Here is a 20,872-nt window from a genome sequence, read left to right as displayed (position 1 = left end):
CTTGTGGTCCAATGACTTTTGGCGATACACTAAAATGTATTCTTTCCGTAATATTTAATTCTTCTATAATATTACGCCATTCATCTAAGTCTTTTAACGAATCTTCGCTTTCACTTTCAATAATTCTCATTCTTCGTCTGTTTGGTAGTATAATTTCGCTACCACTACTTGAAGTATCGGAATCATGATAAACATTGTCTTCTACAATATACAACATCTAAGGGTTATTATTCTCATCATTATTATAATTATTATTTAAATTTTAGTATTATTATTATTATTTATATTTTGTTATCGTTATTATTCTTATTATTATTTATATTTTGTTATCCTTATTATTCTTATTATTATTTATATTTTATTATTGTTATTATTCTCACTAATTTTATTAAATCATTATTGTTATATTTATTCTTTTGAACACAAGTAAACATATCTCAAACGATACTTACATTTTCATGTTATTTAAATAAACATTTCCATTTAATTCGAATGGAAAATATTTGACAGCAAAAGAGTTTAATTTGCCAGAAAGTGATATTTCAGAATAATTTCTTTCATTATGTAGAAGATTTTTCTCTGCATTTCGGTGCTCGTTCCATCGGTTTCAACGTTTCCGGTTGACGTTTCATGGAATTTAATTTGTAAAGTGCTCGCGAAGTTACTTATCCACTTGTTTGTCGCTAATTTACAAACGGCTACCGAAGATGTCAAACTGTGAATTATCATTGAAAATAACTAGTTGTCTGGAAGGATTCTCGTTCTACCCTCTTGAAAAAGTGGTTTCCGTGAGAGTTACCCGCTGCATTCCTTGGCCGTCGTGCATTTGAATAATTAAGGAAAATCGTAGAAGTTTCACAAGATGAACGGCTGCAGACCGAGCCGGCTAGCTCGAAATTAAAAATTTCTTCGACGATTTTTCACGCAACTTTTGCACCCCGCCAGCCATTGTCCTCGTTGATGCAATATGCAAATTGATGCTCGGCAAATTGCTTTGCACGGTTGTGGTCTGCATTTTTTAAGCGTCTGCCGGTTTCTTTAAATAATTTAACAGGTTGGCAGAATGAAATTGTAACGTTCCAATGAACATCGCGAGGATAAACGTGATACGGATATTTTGAGCGTGCTGTTTAATTAACGGCATTATTTGGTAACTATACTTTTTTGAAATAGAGTTTTAAAATATTTAACTTACGTTTAATTATATGTAGGATGTGCATTTATATAAAATGGAAATTTTAACCAGATTAATAAAGTTCATATAGTAACCCGATAATTAGTGAAATAAGGAGTTAATTATTGTTTGGAAAGTAGTAGGTTAGCAGCTTTTTGTAGAATTTTTCGTGATATTTATCTTCTTGTAAAACAGTTATTTCACGTAGGAAATATTTTACTGTAAATAATAAATATAAAAATTATTTCCTATAATCGCAATAAACGAATGATAGAACAGAAGAGGAATTTATTGATATGTAATTTTTAATTGCTTACGTTTAATTATTTGTTGTACTAAATAAGACTGCACGAATAATTACAAAGATCTTTTTTATTAAAATCTCTATTGCCACGAAAATTCTTACCATCAGGCCTAACCGATGTATCAATCGTGTGTTAGTATTAACTTTAGTAATATTCCCTCAAGAAATATTAATTTAATCAATTAAGGCCATTAGTCTGCCACGGACCGAAATAATTTCCTCGGCAAACGTTTCTATTCAGAAATTTGATATTTTCCTCGGGGAATGGAGGAACGAATGGAACTTAAGGCCGGATGTTTCATCTGACTGTAATGATGTTGGACGAAACTCAACGGGAATCGTCGTCGCGTGACACGCCGCTCTTACGTTAAAAAATTAGATGCTTCGAGTGTTTTTGCCGCGGGTGTTCAGAGACGCGTAGAACGCAGAGAGCGTTTTACAAAAACTTGGAGCAGGCGTAAGACGAGGACGAAATTGATGTGGTACGCTTATGAATTTAACGTATGCGTTATTCATGTTGTGCGAATTTTGTTGTCGCGCATTTTTATATTTTCAGATAAAGAAAAATGAAACTGCTTTGTAAATATAAATAGCAGACTGTAATATAGAGTATACGATTAAAGTAAATATATAAACATTATTAAAAAATAATCTTTTAAATTACATTAAATGCATTTGTAGTGTACACATATGATTGGGAGAGAAACTGCATGTGTAATTTGCAACAAACGAGTAATATAATTGATTACTACATTTATAAAAAGACCGAGAGAGACAAAGCAAGAATTATAATATTCAACAATTTTGTAATTTCACAGTTTCAGTAATAATTTCATAGCTCCAACAATAATAGCCAATTCAATAATTTCATAGTTTCAATAATGATAGTTAACTGAACAACTTTTTCGAAGCATCATAAATATTAATTTCCGAAATTTAATTACGATTCCCAAGTTGGAATGCTAAAACTGTATCTTCCGCTGCGAACAATGAAGTATTTCAATTTTTATTCCGCAAACGCGGTTTCGATACGAAATCTTAATAAAATTCCGCGTCCATTTCCGTCTTCTTATTCTTTTTAACATTCCTCCGAGTGTCCCGGTCTCTTAGATTTACTTTCCAGTTTTTAGACCCCTCTCCCCTGGTTCCTGTTACCCACCCGCACCATCGTATTTCTTCCGTTGCCAACGTATTGTCCTTACATCTCCACGGGACTTGAACGCGGAATTCCTAACGGAATTGCTGTGCTCGCCTCGGCTGTTGGCCGGATATTTATGCTAAACAGGGATTTTGAAATACGATATTGCGCCGGGAGGCGCGGCGAGCTGTGCCCCAGGCACGAACGAGACCGATGTTCTGGGGTGTGTGTTGCAGCACGTTAAAAAGAAAACAATGAACTGGGAAAATTAATATCGCCATTATTTTCGTTAGTTATCTGTATATATTGTGCAGTGTATCTACGTATTTGCACGCACTATTAGTCGAAAGTTGAATCTACAGTTACCTTTATGAGGAGATTTCTGGTAAAATTATAACCTGTCAGACTTTTATCTCTAATATTTCTAAGAAACATTAAAATGTCTGTTAATTTTAGTATTTGTGTACTATTATGTGTAAATATGGTATTTAGAAAGTTTTAAAAAACAGTATTGACGCTTTGTAGTGTAATTAGTAGATTACGAATGTCAATGCAAATTCCAGTAGACAATTTTAATAATCAATGACAAGTAGTTTGTAAAGGAGGAAATCTATCAAAAATTGAGTTTGTATTAGGTATTTTATCTTGTACATTGTTTTTTGAAATTTGAAATGAATTTGAAATTTTTAAAAATCGTTTATTGTGTATGTAAATATTTAATATTGAATTGGAAGTGTACTGAAAGACAAACAATCGTTAAATTAAATGAATAACACGGTTTAACGAAGTATAATGTAACGAAATGAAATTTTTCTTGGAAGCTTGAAAAATTCAAGAAGATTTCATGAGTATTTGGAGATGTCTCGGGTCTCGAAATATTGTGAGTCCGAATATTGCATGCCAGGAGATATCGGACGATCAAAGCTGAGAAAGGTTTCATTTCGCATCGGCGATTTTTCTTTCCGATTCTGGCGCCTCTCCATTATGCTCAATCTGCCCAGGAAAGACATTCGAGAAGTCAATCTCAGAGGAGCGAAAAGTTTCAGTCGAATGGCGCGAGCGGGCGACGCGGAATGTGATTTAATAAGTTCCTGCCGGCTGTACGGTTGTTGTTCAGCTTTCCCGGAATTCCGCGTTTAATTGCATACACGAAGTATTAAATATAATTGGTGATAATTAAAACAGGCATGGAACACTAAGCTTCGACGTTTCCGCGATGTATTGTTTCATCGTGCGGCTACTAATGTTAATCCGTCATCATCACTAGAGAAAACTTATAATATCATTGATGAAATAGAAACGACGCGACCGGAGGAAATTAATTATCGAGCGTTTATTTATGTTCAAGAAATGTCGAGTTTGTTTAAATTTTCTGAAAATCGTAGACTGTGTAATTACGTTATAGCAAGTTATTATATTTATTTATATTGTGACTTTGCAGTGAAATTGTTTGAAATTGTGTGAATTGTGAGTTGGTAATTTTTTCGACGATTTTTGTGAAAACTAATTTTAAAATGGAATATTTGTTTCTGTGATCGTTAACAGGAGCTTTGAGAATTGACATTTCTGAACATTTTTAAGATTTTTTGAAGATTTTTTTTTATATTGTTAAGAAATTCTTATTTATTGATTTTTAGATCTGTACATTACAAGTCTATCATTTTATAATAAGCTTCTATTCTTTGTAACTACGGATGTACAATAGATGTTCAATTGATGTTCAATTCACGTAAGTATAGCTGACGTACAAGCGATGTGGGTATTTCACTCGACTACAAATATTTGTATTGTACATTTGTATCTAACTTTCAGTAAAATCAGTTTAAAGAATGTACTTTTTTATACTGACAATACATTTGGAAAATAAATAATTTGTCATAGGAATATCCTTCTTTTTTATCCGTTACTCAGTTTTTATTTTTAACCCACTGAAGCTATCAATTACCAGATCTAACAATTTTGCTCCATTTCAGATTTTTCACATTCTTCCACAATAGCAAAAATTTTTATAAGCAATAAATATAACATAGGTTTAACAATCTGTTTCGTTTTATGTTTTCTACATTCTTCTACAAAAGTATTTTACATAAAAGTCCGCAGTCTACCAACGCACCATGCAGTCAACACGACCATAAACTCCAAACTAAAAGAAATTTCCAAGAAACGACGGCACTTCTCGTCGAAATATGTACGTCATCCATGAAACATGTAAATCTACATCTGACCCTAGATCTACGCGAAAATCCGTTCCACGCGGATTCGTTTTACGTAAATAAAAATCGCGTGAATAGAGTCTGTACAAGAAAAAACAAAATATTAGAAGGAAAAGGTTTTAGAAATACATATTTAAGCCACTCATTGGACAAATCGATTAATTCCACAAAACAAAAAGTAGAAAAATATGATGCAGCAGTTACAGATTGAGTTTGAAAATTTCCCTTTAAATGCAGAATTAAATTATTATTATAGAATATATTTTACTTTATTAACACAGGTACAGTTACAATCTAACAAATATGTAAAGTACATACAATTATAAAAGTATATTCCTGCAATAACTTTTATTATTATTGCAATTTTTCATAACAAAGAAACATTTTTATAATATAAAGAAATATTTTTATATTTATAATATATAATATAATACATAATACATTTATAATGTTTCATAATATTTCTATAATATAAAGATTATTTATTTTGTGGTACCAAATCCAGTCATAATAAAATTTATGTAAAATATAAAAAGTTAAGAGCCAATGAAGCACTTTAATGATAAAATCTTAAAAAATTCAAAAAGTGGAGTCGATCGATTTGGCCAGTGAGAAGCTCATTTATTTCATTTAGCCAAACAAACGAAATAATAATTATGACATTTCGAAAGACGAACGTATAGTTTATTCGGTGCTACTAAATTCAGATCGCGGGAATTAAGATCGTGCATAAAAACTACCCCGTAAATAGTGTTCTAATTTACAGCGTGAAAAACAGACTCACGTATAAATGTGCCGCGTAAATCGAAGGCCAAGTGTACCTTCCGTTTAAGAGCTAAACAAGGGACGATCTGCTTGCAACAGCGTGCATGCACTCTTTTGTCCCGATCTGGCGAGCGTTCTTTATCGCCTCGAAACTAATCGGATTGCTTCTCGTTGATGGTAATAGGTACTCGACACGGAACGCAACTACAATACCGCTGCTATTTACCTTGCGCAATCGTCGTCGACGCAACGTTTCGAAACCAATCAACTGTTTTACGTCTGGTACCGACACACAATTTACTCCGTTCCGACGCTCCTTACCTCCGTGTCCCTCCAGCGCCTCACCCATTAAAAACCTGTCGTTTCATTTGCATCGGTACACCTTGTAACGGAATACTGGAAATTTGCAAGCGCCCCGCCGTGTTCCACGGATTTTCATCGGTTTCCCATGTTCATGAAAGTTCCGTGCGGATATTAGCTTTAATACCAGCGTCTCTAGGTTTTTTGTATTTTTACTGGTGGTTACTGACTGCTTCGACAGCTTTAATTTTTTACTGACGAGTCACATTACTGATTATCATAGTACATTCGAGATCACGGATTATTTCCTAAAGGGCGCTTAATTATATGGACCATCATCATTTTCTAACTGAAAGTCGTGCTGGTCAGTCGTTTGAGTTTGGTCCAGGTTAATATTTATTTAATACCGTAACACATTATTAATATTTTATTATTATCTTTTTCCGTTTCGGTTTCTCGGTTTTCGTATGGGGTTCATATTTTTGTTGGAGGATTCAGGAATTTTCTTATTATTATGCGTATTTCTATTGCTACTGCTCTTTGTATTATGCTTTATATGTTTGGCTTGATTCTTACTTTTTTAATATTTTCTGTGAGGAATTTTAACGTAACTCCTGTTGTTTATACGACTATTGGTATTACTTTGATGTGTCCTTGTCTCTATATTTCTTTAATCTCTACAGCTAGTGGGATGTATTTTTCGATTTTTCTTTTTCTTTTGTTTTTATATTTGCGTCATTGGAGATTGTTATGTCTATGAGGTATGTGGTTTTTGTTTCTTTGCTGTGCATGTTATATCTGGTCTGTTGTGTGCTATTGTTCTGTCTATGTGCAGTGTTGTGTCTCAGTATATTTTTGCTGTCTGGCTCTCCAGTATTGTTTCTGGTCTGTATTTGAAGTATGGCGTAGTTTGTATAATTAGGTCACGTTTTCGTGCTATTTCTTGGTGTATTATTTTTGGTATTGTGTTGTGTCTATGTGTTTAATCAGTTACAGCTGGCAATTTGCATCCACTTGTGACGTGGTCTATCGTTTACATGAATATGGATATTTTATTATTATTATTATTGCTATTCTTATTAATATTTTATTCCTTGAAAACAAAGACAGTCAGTATAGTACGTAAGTGCCTTTTAAAGTCTATAGCTGAATACCGTAAGGGTCTGCTATTCAAAAGTGTATTGAATAAAAAATTTATGTAATATGATAGAATCATGTTATCATGTTGAAATGACGTAGAATTAAGTGATCGATACTCTCCTGAACAAATTGAGAATTACGTAGGATTAAATGACTGCCACTTTTCTAAACAAATTATGAATTATGTAAGACTACGTTATTGGTACCAAGATAAAGAATTTTAAATAACGCAGGATTATGTCACGAACATGTTAACACATTTGGTACAGATGAAAACTATTTAGTTCCCGAAGCGAGTGAATTCCAATTTTTTATTGTAACTTTCAACTGTAGTTCTCAAGGCAATACCATAATTGCCAAAGTAACACTGTAGTTACAAAAGCTACAGTTTCCAAAGTGTTCGCAGGATTAGCTGTCGGGAACTACAATTTCCATCTATACCTAATTATGTTAAGAAAGAAACAAATGAAAAATATTTTAAAATATTAACACATTACACGTGTTAACAATGGCCAATATATCATTACTTAATCTCCTTTCTAAGATTAAATACATGCAATTCACGACAAAACTTTCTTCCAACCTAATAAAAGGCAGCCTATGGCACTCAGGAAATCATAAACTACATTTCTGGATAAGTTTCATTGAAATCTATCCAGTAGCTGTGAGATTTTCTCAAACAAACGAGCAAACTTTCTCTCTTTATAATGTTAGCATCGATATTCGCGCCGGAACAAATTTTTCAACGATAAATCAGAAATTCTGTGCTCTGCTCTCTTCGTTTTCTTCCTGTTTTTTCGACGATTAGGAATATTCAGCAGAGAGATGAGGAACGGGGCGCTCTCTTTTAATTGCAATCCTGTGTTCCGTCGATATTCCTTTGTTCCGTCGACGCGAAATTTCACGAAAAAACAAATTTCCACACCGCGGTGAACGAAGTTTGTCGAAGTATCGTTACTCCGCGGGAACAAATTTGTGAAAATGGCTATCGCATGGTTTTAATATCTTTGGATTCTTTGTTTTCGATATTGTCTTTTACAGACCGCGGATGTTACGGATTTGTAACGTATTCAATCATTTATTATTCCGTTTTGTGAAACGACAAACATACTGCTTTTTTCAATTTTATTTCCGCAGGATAAATTAATTTCAATTTGATTTGAGTTTCTATACATAAATTATTCCATTCAATTATTTTATGCATAAATATTGATTCATTGTAAGATACTGTTTTTCACAGTGTTCAATAATTATGCAAATAACGTAGCTGAACTTTATTCTTTTTATATAAAAGTGAACGAAAAAAGGAGAATATAATTTTCTCATACAAGACCTAACAAAAATTTTATAATATCGTTTCCTTTCGCGTTTCATAACAGTCGACCGAATATTACGTAGACTGTTATCATTAATCACAGCGCGCAATGAACTGAATGAAATTAAGCAATATTAAACGAGAAACAGAAGCGTATAGATATTACGAAATATCCACGTATAATTACATGATTTAATTCCATCGTGCCGCCAGTGATTCGTGTTCCGCGCGAGGACGCGAAATGAAATAACAATGAGTTTGAATGAAAGAAGAAAAAGGAAGAAAAACGGAAAAGGTACTCGGAAACCATTCTCGAAATAACTTTTCAGAGTCGGGCGAAAAATCGTCATGATTTTTTAACGCGTTTCCGGTGTTCTAGGGTCGAGGCTCGCTCGAGCTACGTACTTTCAAGAATATGTCGCTCGCGAGGGCAAATTGTACGTCCGATGCAGCTGTAAAATAGTTGATTGGTTTCGGAATGCTGCTGTCGGAACTAGCAAGGGATTCCCCGCCCACTACCCTGCCGTTCCAGATTGCTTTTGTTCGTACGTTTCATTTATAAGTTTTCATTCGCAAGTTTCAGGAAAGGTTGGTCCTCTTATTAGGCTGTAATGTACGGGAAGACCTGGGCCCTCTCCTTTGTGGTAAATATGTCCCTCTTTTTGGTAGAAATAATTTCGTTGCTTCTTATCGGGTTGATGCAATAATTTTAACGTTTACCCGGAGCCAGTGAGAATATCACTAGATTTATTTTTCTCTTCGAAATCACAATATTTTTGCAACGATGGAATAAGTAAGCTCGTAGAAGGATTGGAGAGAGTAAAAGCAATCAATGTAAATTATATAACAGATTAAGTCAATACAAATTTTGAAAAGCCTTTCGTTTTGTTTCTTATAAAATGACGTCGAAACTTTTGCATCAATCCAATGTTTCATTAGGAAAGACGTGTAAGTATTTCTTAGTGGAAGAATTACTAGATGTTAGTAAGAAATCTGAATTGTTCATTTCAAGGCAAACAATTTAAAAAACAAATCTCTTTTCTACACCCCCTAGTTTTAGAAATATTGCAAAAAATACACTTTCAACGCTCAATTTTGATAGGTGTTATCACCTCCTTCAAAATGGATGTTGGTCGATAAGAAAAAACACGTATTAAATTTTTTCTTGAGAACTACGTCACGCATAAGTTTTATCGAAATCGGTGTGTGCTGATTGAAAAGGCTCCGCCGCGAAGAAGACAGAATGGCTGAACGAATATTTCATACGTTCGAATCTAATATTCACAGCCCTCGGTATTGGACATTCCAGTCTGGCAGCGGGCGTCGACGATTGTGCCGATTCGCAACGTATTGATACGCACGTGCGTCCGATTATTACCACACGGGCTTGGAATCAACGGTAGAAATATTTCTGGCTTTCGGTCGGACTCGTTTCGAGCGAACGGGTTCGAATTCGAACGTGAACGAGCCCCTTTTTGTATTCGTATCTCGTTAGGGAACGAAAAGCGCCGAACAAGATCAGCGGTGTGTGACTCGATGATGCGCTGCGCAGAAAACCATACAGGGAAATGCGGTGCGTTGGACAAGAGCAGCTTGATACCAATTGTTGTTCCGCCGGGTTCCGTTATACGTATAATGCCCATTGAGACGTAAATTTGCCAAATTTTCGAGGCGCATTTTATGAATAGACTATTCGATCCTCTATAAGCAGACATTTCAGAGAATCTATAATGCACTCCCGGCAGTAACGTTATTACTTCTATCTTCGAATTGATTTTGTTAGGATCACTTTAGTAATAGAATTAATGTCTTAATATGATCATACGAACGATAAATTAACTTATATCAAGCAATGAAATTTTAATGTAACTGAAGTCACATTAATTTGAAGTATATGGGTTCTTATTGCTTTCTGTTGTAATTAGAGTTTTAAAGGAGCAATTTTCTTAAATTTATTAGATACATTTTTTAAGCGATTCTTTTTAAATGCGTGAAAGATATTTAATGGTAGATTGCTTGTTATTAATTGGGAATGTATATACAATAATATTTTAGTTATTATATTGCATTGATATTCCTATCTAAAACTTTATATTAATTATTTTAATTATACTATTATTTTTTACACACTTACGTAATGAGAAGGAATTAGTTTATAATTTGTTAAATGTAATGTTAATAACCTAATATAAATAGTAAACAACTTCTTTAAAATGTGTTATATCGTACCTCGTATAGCAGCCTCATCATCGATTTGAAATTTTAGAATGCTGCCTCTTCTAGAAAATCTCAGCGTGTGCCACATGTCATCGTTCAAACCTTGTCCGGCTACCAGAATCTGTAATCAAAATTATTATATTGTTGTAATTAGACGAGTAAACCTTTAACGCATAAAATTTGTAATGACTGCGTATTATACTGATAATAATTTTACTGTATTGATTATTCTGCTGATAACAAAAATAAAGATATAGATACTTTATCTCAAAAGTTATCAAATTACATTAATAATTATATTACATTAAAAATTACATTAACAATTATATTTGCAGTTTTTAATGTTCTATCGTACAATTTGTTACGCTTTTACAAAAATTGCTCAAAATTATCGTGGATATTAATTTTTTGCACACTCTCACGTCGATGTGTGCTTTGGAAATAAAGAATTTGCGCAAAAATATTTCAATATAAGGTTCGAATAAACGCATACCTTTCGGTTGTTACCGTAAAGGGTAATAAGGATGAAAAATGTCTTGGTGCCATTTTTCATCATTCTCTTAGAGCTATACGCCGACTACTAATATGTCTGGACACAGAGATCTCAGTTTCGAGTTAAAACTCAACGATTAGGACGGTTTTACGGTTTACGTTCGCAGAGAAACAAGATTGATTACGCGTTTCAGGATGCAGCCGCTCGCCGCCAACTCAAACGCCAAGGAAATTTGCGCCACGGCGCAATGAAAGCGCCTCGGGTGGAAACGCGCCGATTGAATTACATCGCGCGGATGCAATAATGGATACTTAAGCGCGAGCAATTAGCGGGAACTGGCCGCTACCAGTGCTTGCCATTAGGGGAACACAACGAGGCCAGTTTCGGGCGGTTTAATGAAGACACGGCCTGCCTGCGGACTAAAGTTACAAGAGATGAGTGTGTTGGTTACTCATGAATTAGGAAAACTTCCAAGAATTTATGATTTCCTTTGATGTGTTTTTGATGGTTCGCGAGTTGGTTACGTTTCCTGCGCTTCAGTATGAATAGCCAAAATATCGCCGTTATTCCTTTAGGTTCTAAATAAAAGATTTTAGAAAAAAATACATTTATTTTCACAATACGCGGTAACTAACCTGTTATTTTTAACAAAATAAATATATTTATAAAGAATGCTATTTTAGCCTTTTGCACTTGTATATCGTGCTGGAGATGACAATACAAATTTGTTATGGAACGTTGGAAATTGTTTTAAAAAATACTACACTTTAAAAGATTATAAAAATTATATCTTATTATAGCAATAATGAGTAAAATAAATATAAAACATTGAATTCTAATGCTATAAATTACTTTAATTCATTTCCCTAAAAATAAATACAAGTTTGCACCCAATAACATTGAAAATAAATTGAGTGCAAAGGATTAATTGTTAGAAGGATAGATGGCTATTACTATATCAATTTTATACTGGTGGTTTCGTTGCTAGTCCACTAGTTCGCATTTTACTGATGTTGAAATATGTGATTCCAAGGCGATGCCACTGGAAACTACAGGGTTAAGTCCTTGTCTTATGAGCTCTTTCACAATTGTGTTCGATGAAATTACTTTATCGTTAATGGTTTATTAGAAAAAGAAAAAGATTTGATACATATTCTATGTTCATGTTTATCTTAATGGTTAACGATTAATTATTATTATTTATTATTATTTGTTATTATTTATTATTATTTATTATTATTTATTATTATTATTTAGATTGAAAAGCAATATTTAATTTATATTAATAAAAAGCGAATAACATTTAGAATTGCTGAATTTATTTAGTTGGTTTTAATAAATTGTCCCTTGCTAGAAATTTGAAAACATTTACTTATTCTTTTATTTACCTCTAATTATCGTACTTTTGTAACTTGGAATATTTTCTTAACAACAAAGGTTGAAGAACGTGTATAGAAAATGGTGTACCAAATAGCGCTGATGTATGAAAGGTATCATAAAATATTGAAAGAAATAAATTAGTTTGCGCATTGAAAAACATTCTCCGTACATAACAGTTCGTACTAGTTCACGTTTTGGTAACACGAAATCTCGAAACGAACACGTGATTTTTTAACGACAGAATTGCACGGCGGTGTATCTTGATATATCCGCAGTTAACTGTTTCAGAAACACAGAGCCATCGATAAACTAACAACGCACTACCTGTCTCGTATGGTTAAACTACCATAAATCCCTGGAACTCGTCACTATCTGCTAACTGGCTTCACCCTCGGAGTTGCGAGTGATATTCATTTATCACGTGGCACCTGACACACGTTTGTCATCTAACGTCACCTTTGCACCGCTGCCATTACTCGTGCGTTCTACGGTGAAATATAAGAGATGTTTTTTGCCGATGTCGAGTTCTCTGTTATAATTGTAATTTCAGTGTTCGAATAAGTAAATGTTTAATTAATTTTCGGACTAATTGTATGACAGGAAAATATTATTGTAAAATTTTTGTTATTTCAAAATTAAAAATTTATAAGGTAACAATACTTAGTGTAATAGAGAGCACATCCAGAGTTTTTATAACAGTAAACGCAATAGGTATGATTCATTTGGTTCTATAAAAACGAAACAATAAAACTACAATAAGTAATTAGAAAATAATAAAACCTACAGAACCCTAAGAATATATAATAATTAAAGAACCAAATAAATAAAAATATTATAGAAACTAAGGAGGGCTTGAGATTAATATACTACAAGATGATCACTGCATATCATTTCTGTTTGTTTTCCATTCTCCATTATCTATTCTGACTGCTTTCAACTACTTTACATACCTCAGAATCTTACGCTGAAGGAGAGAACACATCTCAAACAGAGAGTGATTTTAGAGAACCTATCAATTAGTCTGGTGGTAGTGTCAAAGGACGTGTTAGACGGAAACAGTTCTGAGAGAAACAATCTCGAGTTAGAATAATGCAAGGTGAAGTCAGCAATACGTGAATACCTCGGAGGTCACCGACATAATTTATTAAATAAATCATTTTCCATAACAAAATTTGTCTTTCTCATTGAACAAAAATATTCTAATACAATTATTTATATAATAACACCATTTATTCAAAAATCCGATTTCCTTTTAACTTTCCACATTTACGGAAGACATCAACAAATACATATGAATGATTCAGAATAACAGTCTAACTCTTGCTTCCAAACCTTCGAGAAAAGAAAGCTTTTGTAAAATATTCTTGACTCAATTAAGTACAAAAATTACAATATCACTAATAACATTAATCCCTATATTAATATCAGCAATGAAAATATCAATATCTACAATGTAATTAATAATATCAATTATCATTCAATTAACCCAAGAAAACTTGTCAAAATCATATTCTCAAGAACCCAGAAACACCAGTTAAACTATAATTTCGAGTCGCTCGCATAAAAGATGGTTATTTCCCCCAAACAAACATTCAAAACATCCCCGACAGACAATCAATCGTCAGCTGGCTCGAAAATCACGCTAACACGACTAACATTCTCCCCGTTGTTTCACTCGTAACGGGGGTTCGTTCGATCCGCGTTGACACCGGCCGTAACACGGCGCGGCAAATAGCTGATCGTTCAGCGGAATGCGGCAAAAAGGTTGCCGTCTGGAATCGATAACGCCATCACACCACGCGCCGCGATTGAACGCTTTATGCAGCTGCGATTTCCTGCTTCGCGTCGCGTCGTGCCCTGCGATCAATTCGATAAAACCCGATCGGGGTTCAAGCACTACGACAAAACGTCCCTTAATTGCCAGATTGATTCGCGGCTAGCAGCCAGAGACGCGCGATTAGTCGACCGTGAGTCGGCGATAAAGTCCCTTCCTTCTCTCCTCCTTGCCCCTGCCCGGTAAAGGGGTGGTGGCCGGGGAACCGTAATATCCGCCTACTGATAGACTTTCTGTGTAATTTCACCTCGGCCGTGGTAAGAGCGCTTTCCGGCGCGCCTCCTGTGAACGTTTTCTCACTCGATGGCTACGTCCGATTTCCACGCGAAGCCTTCGGCATTCAAAGTAACCCAGCCGTTCGGCCAGAGAGATCTCGCGCTCGATCTCCCGTTTGATCGAAATCGACAACAAAAGAATACGCTTTTCGGTTTTCGTTTTTTTATTATTACAATTCTGCAAAGGTTGGAGGGTGGTTTTGGGGAAAGTATTTGACAAGCGTGGGTTTTTCGTGGGTATGACATCCTGCTCCACTGAACATTCTATACATTCATAATAACTATTATTATTATTATTATTATTATTATTGATAACACACCCATCATGACATATACCATGCCTGCGTACATCTGAAAACTCGTTTATCACCACCTGTATCTAAAGACAACGATTGTTCATACTCCATTAACATTATAACTGTGTTTACTTATAAACTGCGTAAATATTTTGTGCATCTGATGAAGTTTAAAGATACAATAGTTGACGGTCCGACGTCTAGATTCTTAGTTATTTCAATCCCCAACGTGAATCAAGGCCAAATGTTTTCTCCTCTTTACTACTAAATTCACCTTTTTCCGAATTTTCCTAAATTCCATTAACCAAGAGGAAGAGCAAAATTATTCTAACCACGCAACCGTCAACAACAAATCAAAACCTCTACCACGTTTTTCCAATTCAGACTGGCCATCGTCTGACTCAATAAAAACACAAACCCTAAATAACTTTCCTCCGAGTATCCGAACAAGATTCTACTCTCTTTTTCGAGAGTATTCTCCTCGCGTGTTGTGGCAACATAACAGTGGGTATAGATTGTTTTGAAAGGGTGAAATCAACTGGAGTTACGGGTTGGAGCGTTAGGTGTGAGAACTATTTTTGTTTTTCAGGATTTTATTGATTATTTGAAAGAATGACCTACTTTTTGTAAGAGAAATATTTGTGGTTGTTTTAGGGTGACTTTGTTTTATTTCTGGAGTGAGTATGAGAAACTTTAACCCTTGGCTGACGAGCATATTTTAAAATTTTAGAAATTCTTTCTACAAAGAAATTGAAAATGCATTTAAATCTTAAATGCTGGAAAAGAAGAAAACCACATATCAATCTCTCGTTATTTGAATAATGAAATCATTTATTTGTAGCTTTCGATTTCAGAAATGGCGACTCGAAGTCGTCATTAGGGCGGCATTCGACCGTAAAGGGTTAAAATAGCGAGGCAATCTTTAAAATGTTTAAATACAGAAAGGATTGGTGATTTAATTAAATTAATTTGTGAATTTAATGTATATTTTGAATACCTAGTGGATGTCATTGTAGAATTTTTTTTTAAATTGTGTGATTATGAATTGGGAGTTTAATTTATAGGAAAAAATAAATGAAATGTAATATGAATCTGTGAACAGCAGTGCACAATTCGATGTAGATGAAGCTTTAATAATTTTTCAAGGTAATATATCATTCTTCATTTACAAGTAATTCAGTACGTCGGACTCCGTAATTTGTGTTTAATTATAATGCGACGCGTGTACAGAAGTGACTATCATTTGGTCGATGATATCGCAATTAATCAATAAAACAGGTCGTGAAAGTGAATTTAATACGATTAGTTGTACGCCAGTATACGCTAAGGGACTTAATTAAATGATCTTCGATCGAAATTAACATTCAACGTGACTCGATTTACCAAAAACGTGGAATATAATTTATGCTTGACTTGTTTACACGGTCCCGTGTGATATTGTTAAACCGAAATGTGGAATTTCATTCCGATAAGAAAATCGTTAGCAATTATGTAAAATAAAGAACTGTATGTAAATATTATTGGAAAATAAATTAAGCTGTATGCAGATATCGTTTATTTATATTTCCCATTTAAATATTCTTTTAGTCGATTACTATCATACATTTCGCTTGTAAAAATTAAAAAATTTGTATGTACCTGAAAGAGAAATTTTCAGCGGAAATTCCATTAGAAAAGTAATTTTATTTTTTTTTATTATTGTTCATTATATACTAAATTAATCTATTCGTATCGTTCACTTCGATTTCCATTAGCTAACTTAAATGAAAATTTAACACGATGGAAGTAGTATGCGGTGATTGAAGCGCAGTTTTGACATGTAAAGTCAATCAGAATAAGTTAAGTATAAGAAAGAATAATATATAAGTTGAGATGAGATTTGTTTCTTTATCGAGTGCAATACGTTAATATACAAAAAAATGTAATTCATTTCTAGTTTTCTGAACACTTTTGTAAAGCGTAGCTTCTCTAAAGCTATAAATTAATTCTATTTGCACTCCGTAAATTAATTTTATTATAGACCTCAGTTTATCAGCATATTATAAATATTAATTAAAATAGTAACTTCTCTTTTTCAAAGCAAAATTCAAAAACATCCGAAAAAAAATGAGAACGATTAAATAAATCTAACTATACTGAATAAAAATAAGTTGAAACATGATAGTGTTGGGAAAGATCCACAGAACGCAACAAACCGAAGAGAGAATTAGGATTAAATTCAGTGGCAGCGTTTTATTTCGCAGAAACAATCAATCCCGCGATAGAAAACGCTTTGTCGTCTCGACAAAAAAAGTCTTGAATCACCGATATCTTCTTCGGCTGATCCTGAGGACCCCGGGTGGAGCGTTTCTATTAAAATTTGTTTGCGATTCGGCAAATATTTACGATTCACCGATCAATTTCAAGCTGACCGGTGCCAGTGTATACGCTATTTGCATTCCTCCTGTCATCCGCCGCGAAAAATTGCGAGTAGCGTCACCGTCCGTAGAATCGAGTCCAGTTTGGTTTTCGAAACTGAAACGGAACAATGGAAAACAAAAAACAGAAAAGAGATTAAAAAAACGCACGGGCATGCAAACACACAAAGCAGAACAATGTAGGAAGAAACATGAAAAATAATCGGCAGAGTACGCGCCAGGCAAATTACCGCACGTAGAACTGACCGAAAACTGATCTCCCGTAGAAATTTCTTTGTAGCCGGTCGAATATTTAAATAGCGAATTTTAATTAAAGTTTGCCCCGGTTCTTCAAATATTTACGATCCTCTGATCAATTTCCGGGGGAGGACTCGGCCTTCCAGGGTTGGACTTCCACAAACCCCTCCATCATCCCAGGTCCGCCCCGGTCGCTCCACCGATTTTATTTTTTTTTTGTTTTTCGTCTTTTTTCATCGTCGCGCTCGTCGCATCATCTCTATTTATTTTCTTTCGCCGTGCTCGACGTTTTATCCGTTGAGAACAAACGGAGCGGCAGTAATGTTCCGAGACCTCGGAAATAATTCTTCCCGCGAGGAAACGGCGCATTTGTTTCCTCCTCGAGAGGAGCAGCCAGCCAGCCACCCATTGACGCGTTTCGTTTCTTCTTCTTCGTTTTTTTTCTTTTTCCTTCCTCGCGCCTCGAAATCTCGCAATCGAGGCCGTTCCCCCCTCTCTTGGTACCGTCCTAGAGGCGTCGACGACGATTCCTTCGACGGAGGCAGAAGCAATTCGAGAATGAACGCGATAAGACACTGGGACACGTTTGGCCGTTCGCTCGTGAAAGACTCCGTGGCGAACGGAACCCATTCAGACACGTTTTCTTTCGGCCGGACGACTATTCTCACTGGAACGGAAGACCGGAAGTCTCGACGCGGATACGACCACGGCGTATCGTGAAGTATTGCGAGTTCCACGGGAATTTATTGTTACGCAACGGTGTTAGGGCCTGTTTTGGGTTGTCGTGTTAAATACCTTTCTGCAGCCGTTCTAAGCTTTTGACCTTTTAACTCTCTTTTAGCTACTATAGTGGCTTTCGCGTATATCATCTTTTTGAATGGTATGCCACTATAGGGGCACAATTGTTTCTCTGTCATCGATAGTTGTGTTACATGTATAATATGCACACTGCGTCGAACCTTCCTGTACAGAGGTATAGTTCCGCGGTTAGTCCCGCCGTAGATAAAATGTTAATCAATTACATAACTGCGTTCGACGAGTACACAGATAACACTATTTAATAGGTAAGGTAATAGGTAAGGTAATAGGTAAGGTAATATTATTTTTATTCTGATGAATGTATAATTCTTCTTCATTTTGCTTCAGTTTCCGTTAGGATATATTACAGATGCATTTGTTCTGCGTTTAACGAGTATACACTTTATTATTTGATTTTATTATACGCACAGTGAGAGATTTCTTAAACTAAATTCCACAGTTAACTGGTTAACCCAGGATTGAAAACAGTTGTGATATCGATTTCAGTTCTTGAAACAGCTATGAAGAGCCGAAATAAATGATAACCGTTATTCGCTATATCGGTTTCGATTTCGGTTCCGGTTCTTTAGAACCGATGTTACAAGGTGGGCGACGAATCATGATCACCTGGGATTATTCTGCTGCTAGCGGTTCGATGGGAATTGGTTTAACTATAATAACGTAGTTCAAGGAGAGCTTTAAGATGATTATATCATATTTTTTGTCAACCCTTTTTTCCTAGAATTATCAAGGTCACCTTCAGTTATTTATAGGCAAACCTACAATTTTTTTTACACCCGTCTTTTGGGAGGTGCTGAGACGAATTCTACAAGCATTATAACAAATACTTTCTTTCTGAACCTAAACAGACTAAAGAAAACTCTTAATTGGAAAAGTTTTGCAAGATTCCTAAAGATTATTAAAGAGGAATAGCAAGCCACAGTGTTGTACACTGTCTAGAGTATGAAAAGATGAACTTATACCACTTTAAAAGAAAAACCGACTCATATGTTGTAGAAGACATGTGGATAGCTCGTGTGCCTTGTCATGCTTTCTGCATCGATCGGTTTCTCCGAGGCTAAATGAATTTCTGAATGTACCCTCTAAGCCCGCACTCTTCGTTTGCTACCAACCATATCGAGTATTTCAACCGTATGAACCGCGCAGGTGTGTATGTGTAACTAATTTTGCAATCAGGATGCTTCCAGTTGACCGCTCAATATATCGCTCAGCGATATCGAGGGTGGATTGGCGATTCGTTCATTGGTTGATGCATAATGCAAATTCGTTAATTTCGTCCTTGTCTCTCGCTTTGTATTCCTTCATCTCTTAATCACACTTTCAATTTACTCGTAAAGTTCAACGATATCGAAATGTTCAACCGTGTGACCAACAAAATCTTTCAACAGAAAATTTATCAGAAATATCAAGTTTTTCTTATTATTAAATCCTGATCTTTCTCTGAAGTTTTCTTTTTATCGCAAACTATTCAGCCTTGAATAGTATTCAGTATCTCGTTAATTGCTGATATGTAGTGCACATTTCTCACGTTTTAGAGAACATAAATATACAAAAAAAAGGAATCGATGTAATTCAAACTTATAAATCTGTATAGATCATATAAATAGCAGGAACATTTATGTATATAATTATTCGATGCTTAGAAATTGTTGTTGGGACACAAAATAATAACTAGTAAGATATAAATTGAAACTGTTTTAATAGAATCGCCCTTTGCTTTTTCAATCCGCCGAGGTAACTATTGCGCGGCAGTATTTCATTTAATTTAGTGTCGTTCCCTCTGCAAATACGAATAATCTATATTGCAAAAGTCGGTGGGTAATTTTGCGCACCGTTAATTAATTTGACCCATTTAATTGGCACACAGTATTCACCCACTGACCTGATTCCGCGTCCAGCTGTTTGCCAATCGGACTGCTTCGAACCTATTTGCACATACGCCGAAACGATTCATGTATAATTTAATTCATTTCATTCATAATATTCATTTCCAGTTGCTTTTTTGTATTTTTATTAATGTAATTATAGGTATCTAAAGATTCCGTGACAGAATTGCTATCTTCATGGATTTAAGCATGTGACCACATTAATGTCCATTCTTCAATCTAAATCGATTCACAGAGATTCGACAGTTAATATTAATCTATTACACATTGTCACTGATTATTGAATTTAATAATTATTATTTACTTCCTAAGTTTGTTTTTATTGGCATTGTCTAGTGAATTTTAAATGTTTACAGCACAGGAAGGTTATGACGAAATTTAACACAATTATAAAATTAAAAAACTTTAGAAATGAATTGCTCTGGAAATTTTGTAACAAGAAAGAAGAACTGATAATTTATTAAATCAGTACGGCACGTTATATCAACAGTTAATGTACAAAATTACTGACGATTCTATTTTCTCTAAGCTAATTAAAAGGTTCATTACCATATCAATTATTCCGTTTAATTATCGAAACCGTGTAGAGACCGAGATTGAAACATAAACGTAAATTACAGCCTCCTCTAATCGCGTGGGGTTGTATTCTGTGACTCCATGTTTTCCCCT

The 20,872-nt window shown here is 34.7% G+C and overlaps 1 protein-coding gene across 8 annotated transcripts in view; it reads right to left on the bottom strand.

Annotated features, from left to right (window-relative positions):
- Window positions 1–20,872, bottom strand: part of Nrx-1 (neurexin 1) — a 529,026-nt gene that overhangs the window by 100,661 nt on the left and 407,493 nt on the right. For all 8 annotated transcript variants that reach the window (XR_012999218.1, XM_076370172.1, XM_076370173.1 and 5 more), the window contains one exon: window positions 10,579–10,687. Coding sequence is in view for 7 of the 8 variants with exons in the window: in XM_076370172.1 (XP_076226287.1) it covers window positions 10,579–10,687 (109 nt within the window). In the remaining variant the exon portion in view is untranslated. The remainder of the gene's footprint in view (window positions 1–10,578; window positions 10,688–20,872) is intronic.

This window comes from Nomia melanderi, chromosome 8, assembly GCF_051020985.1.
Source record: "Nomia melanderi isolate GNS246 chromosome 8, iyNomMela1, whole genome shotgun sequence".
NCBI lineage: Eukaryota > Metazoa > Arthropoda > Insecta > Hymenoptera > Halictidae > Nomia > Nomia melanderi.
This window is presented reverse-complemented; position numbering and strand designations above follow the sequence as displayed.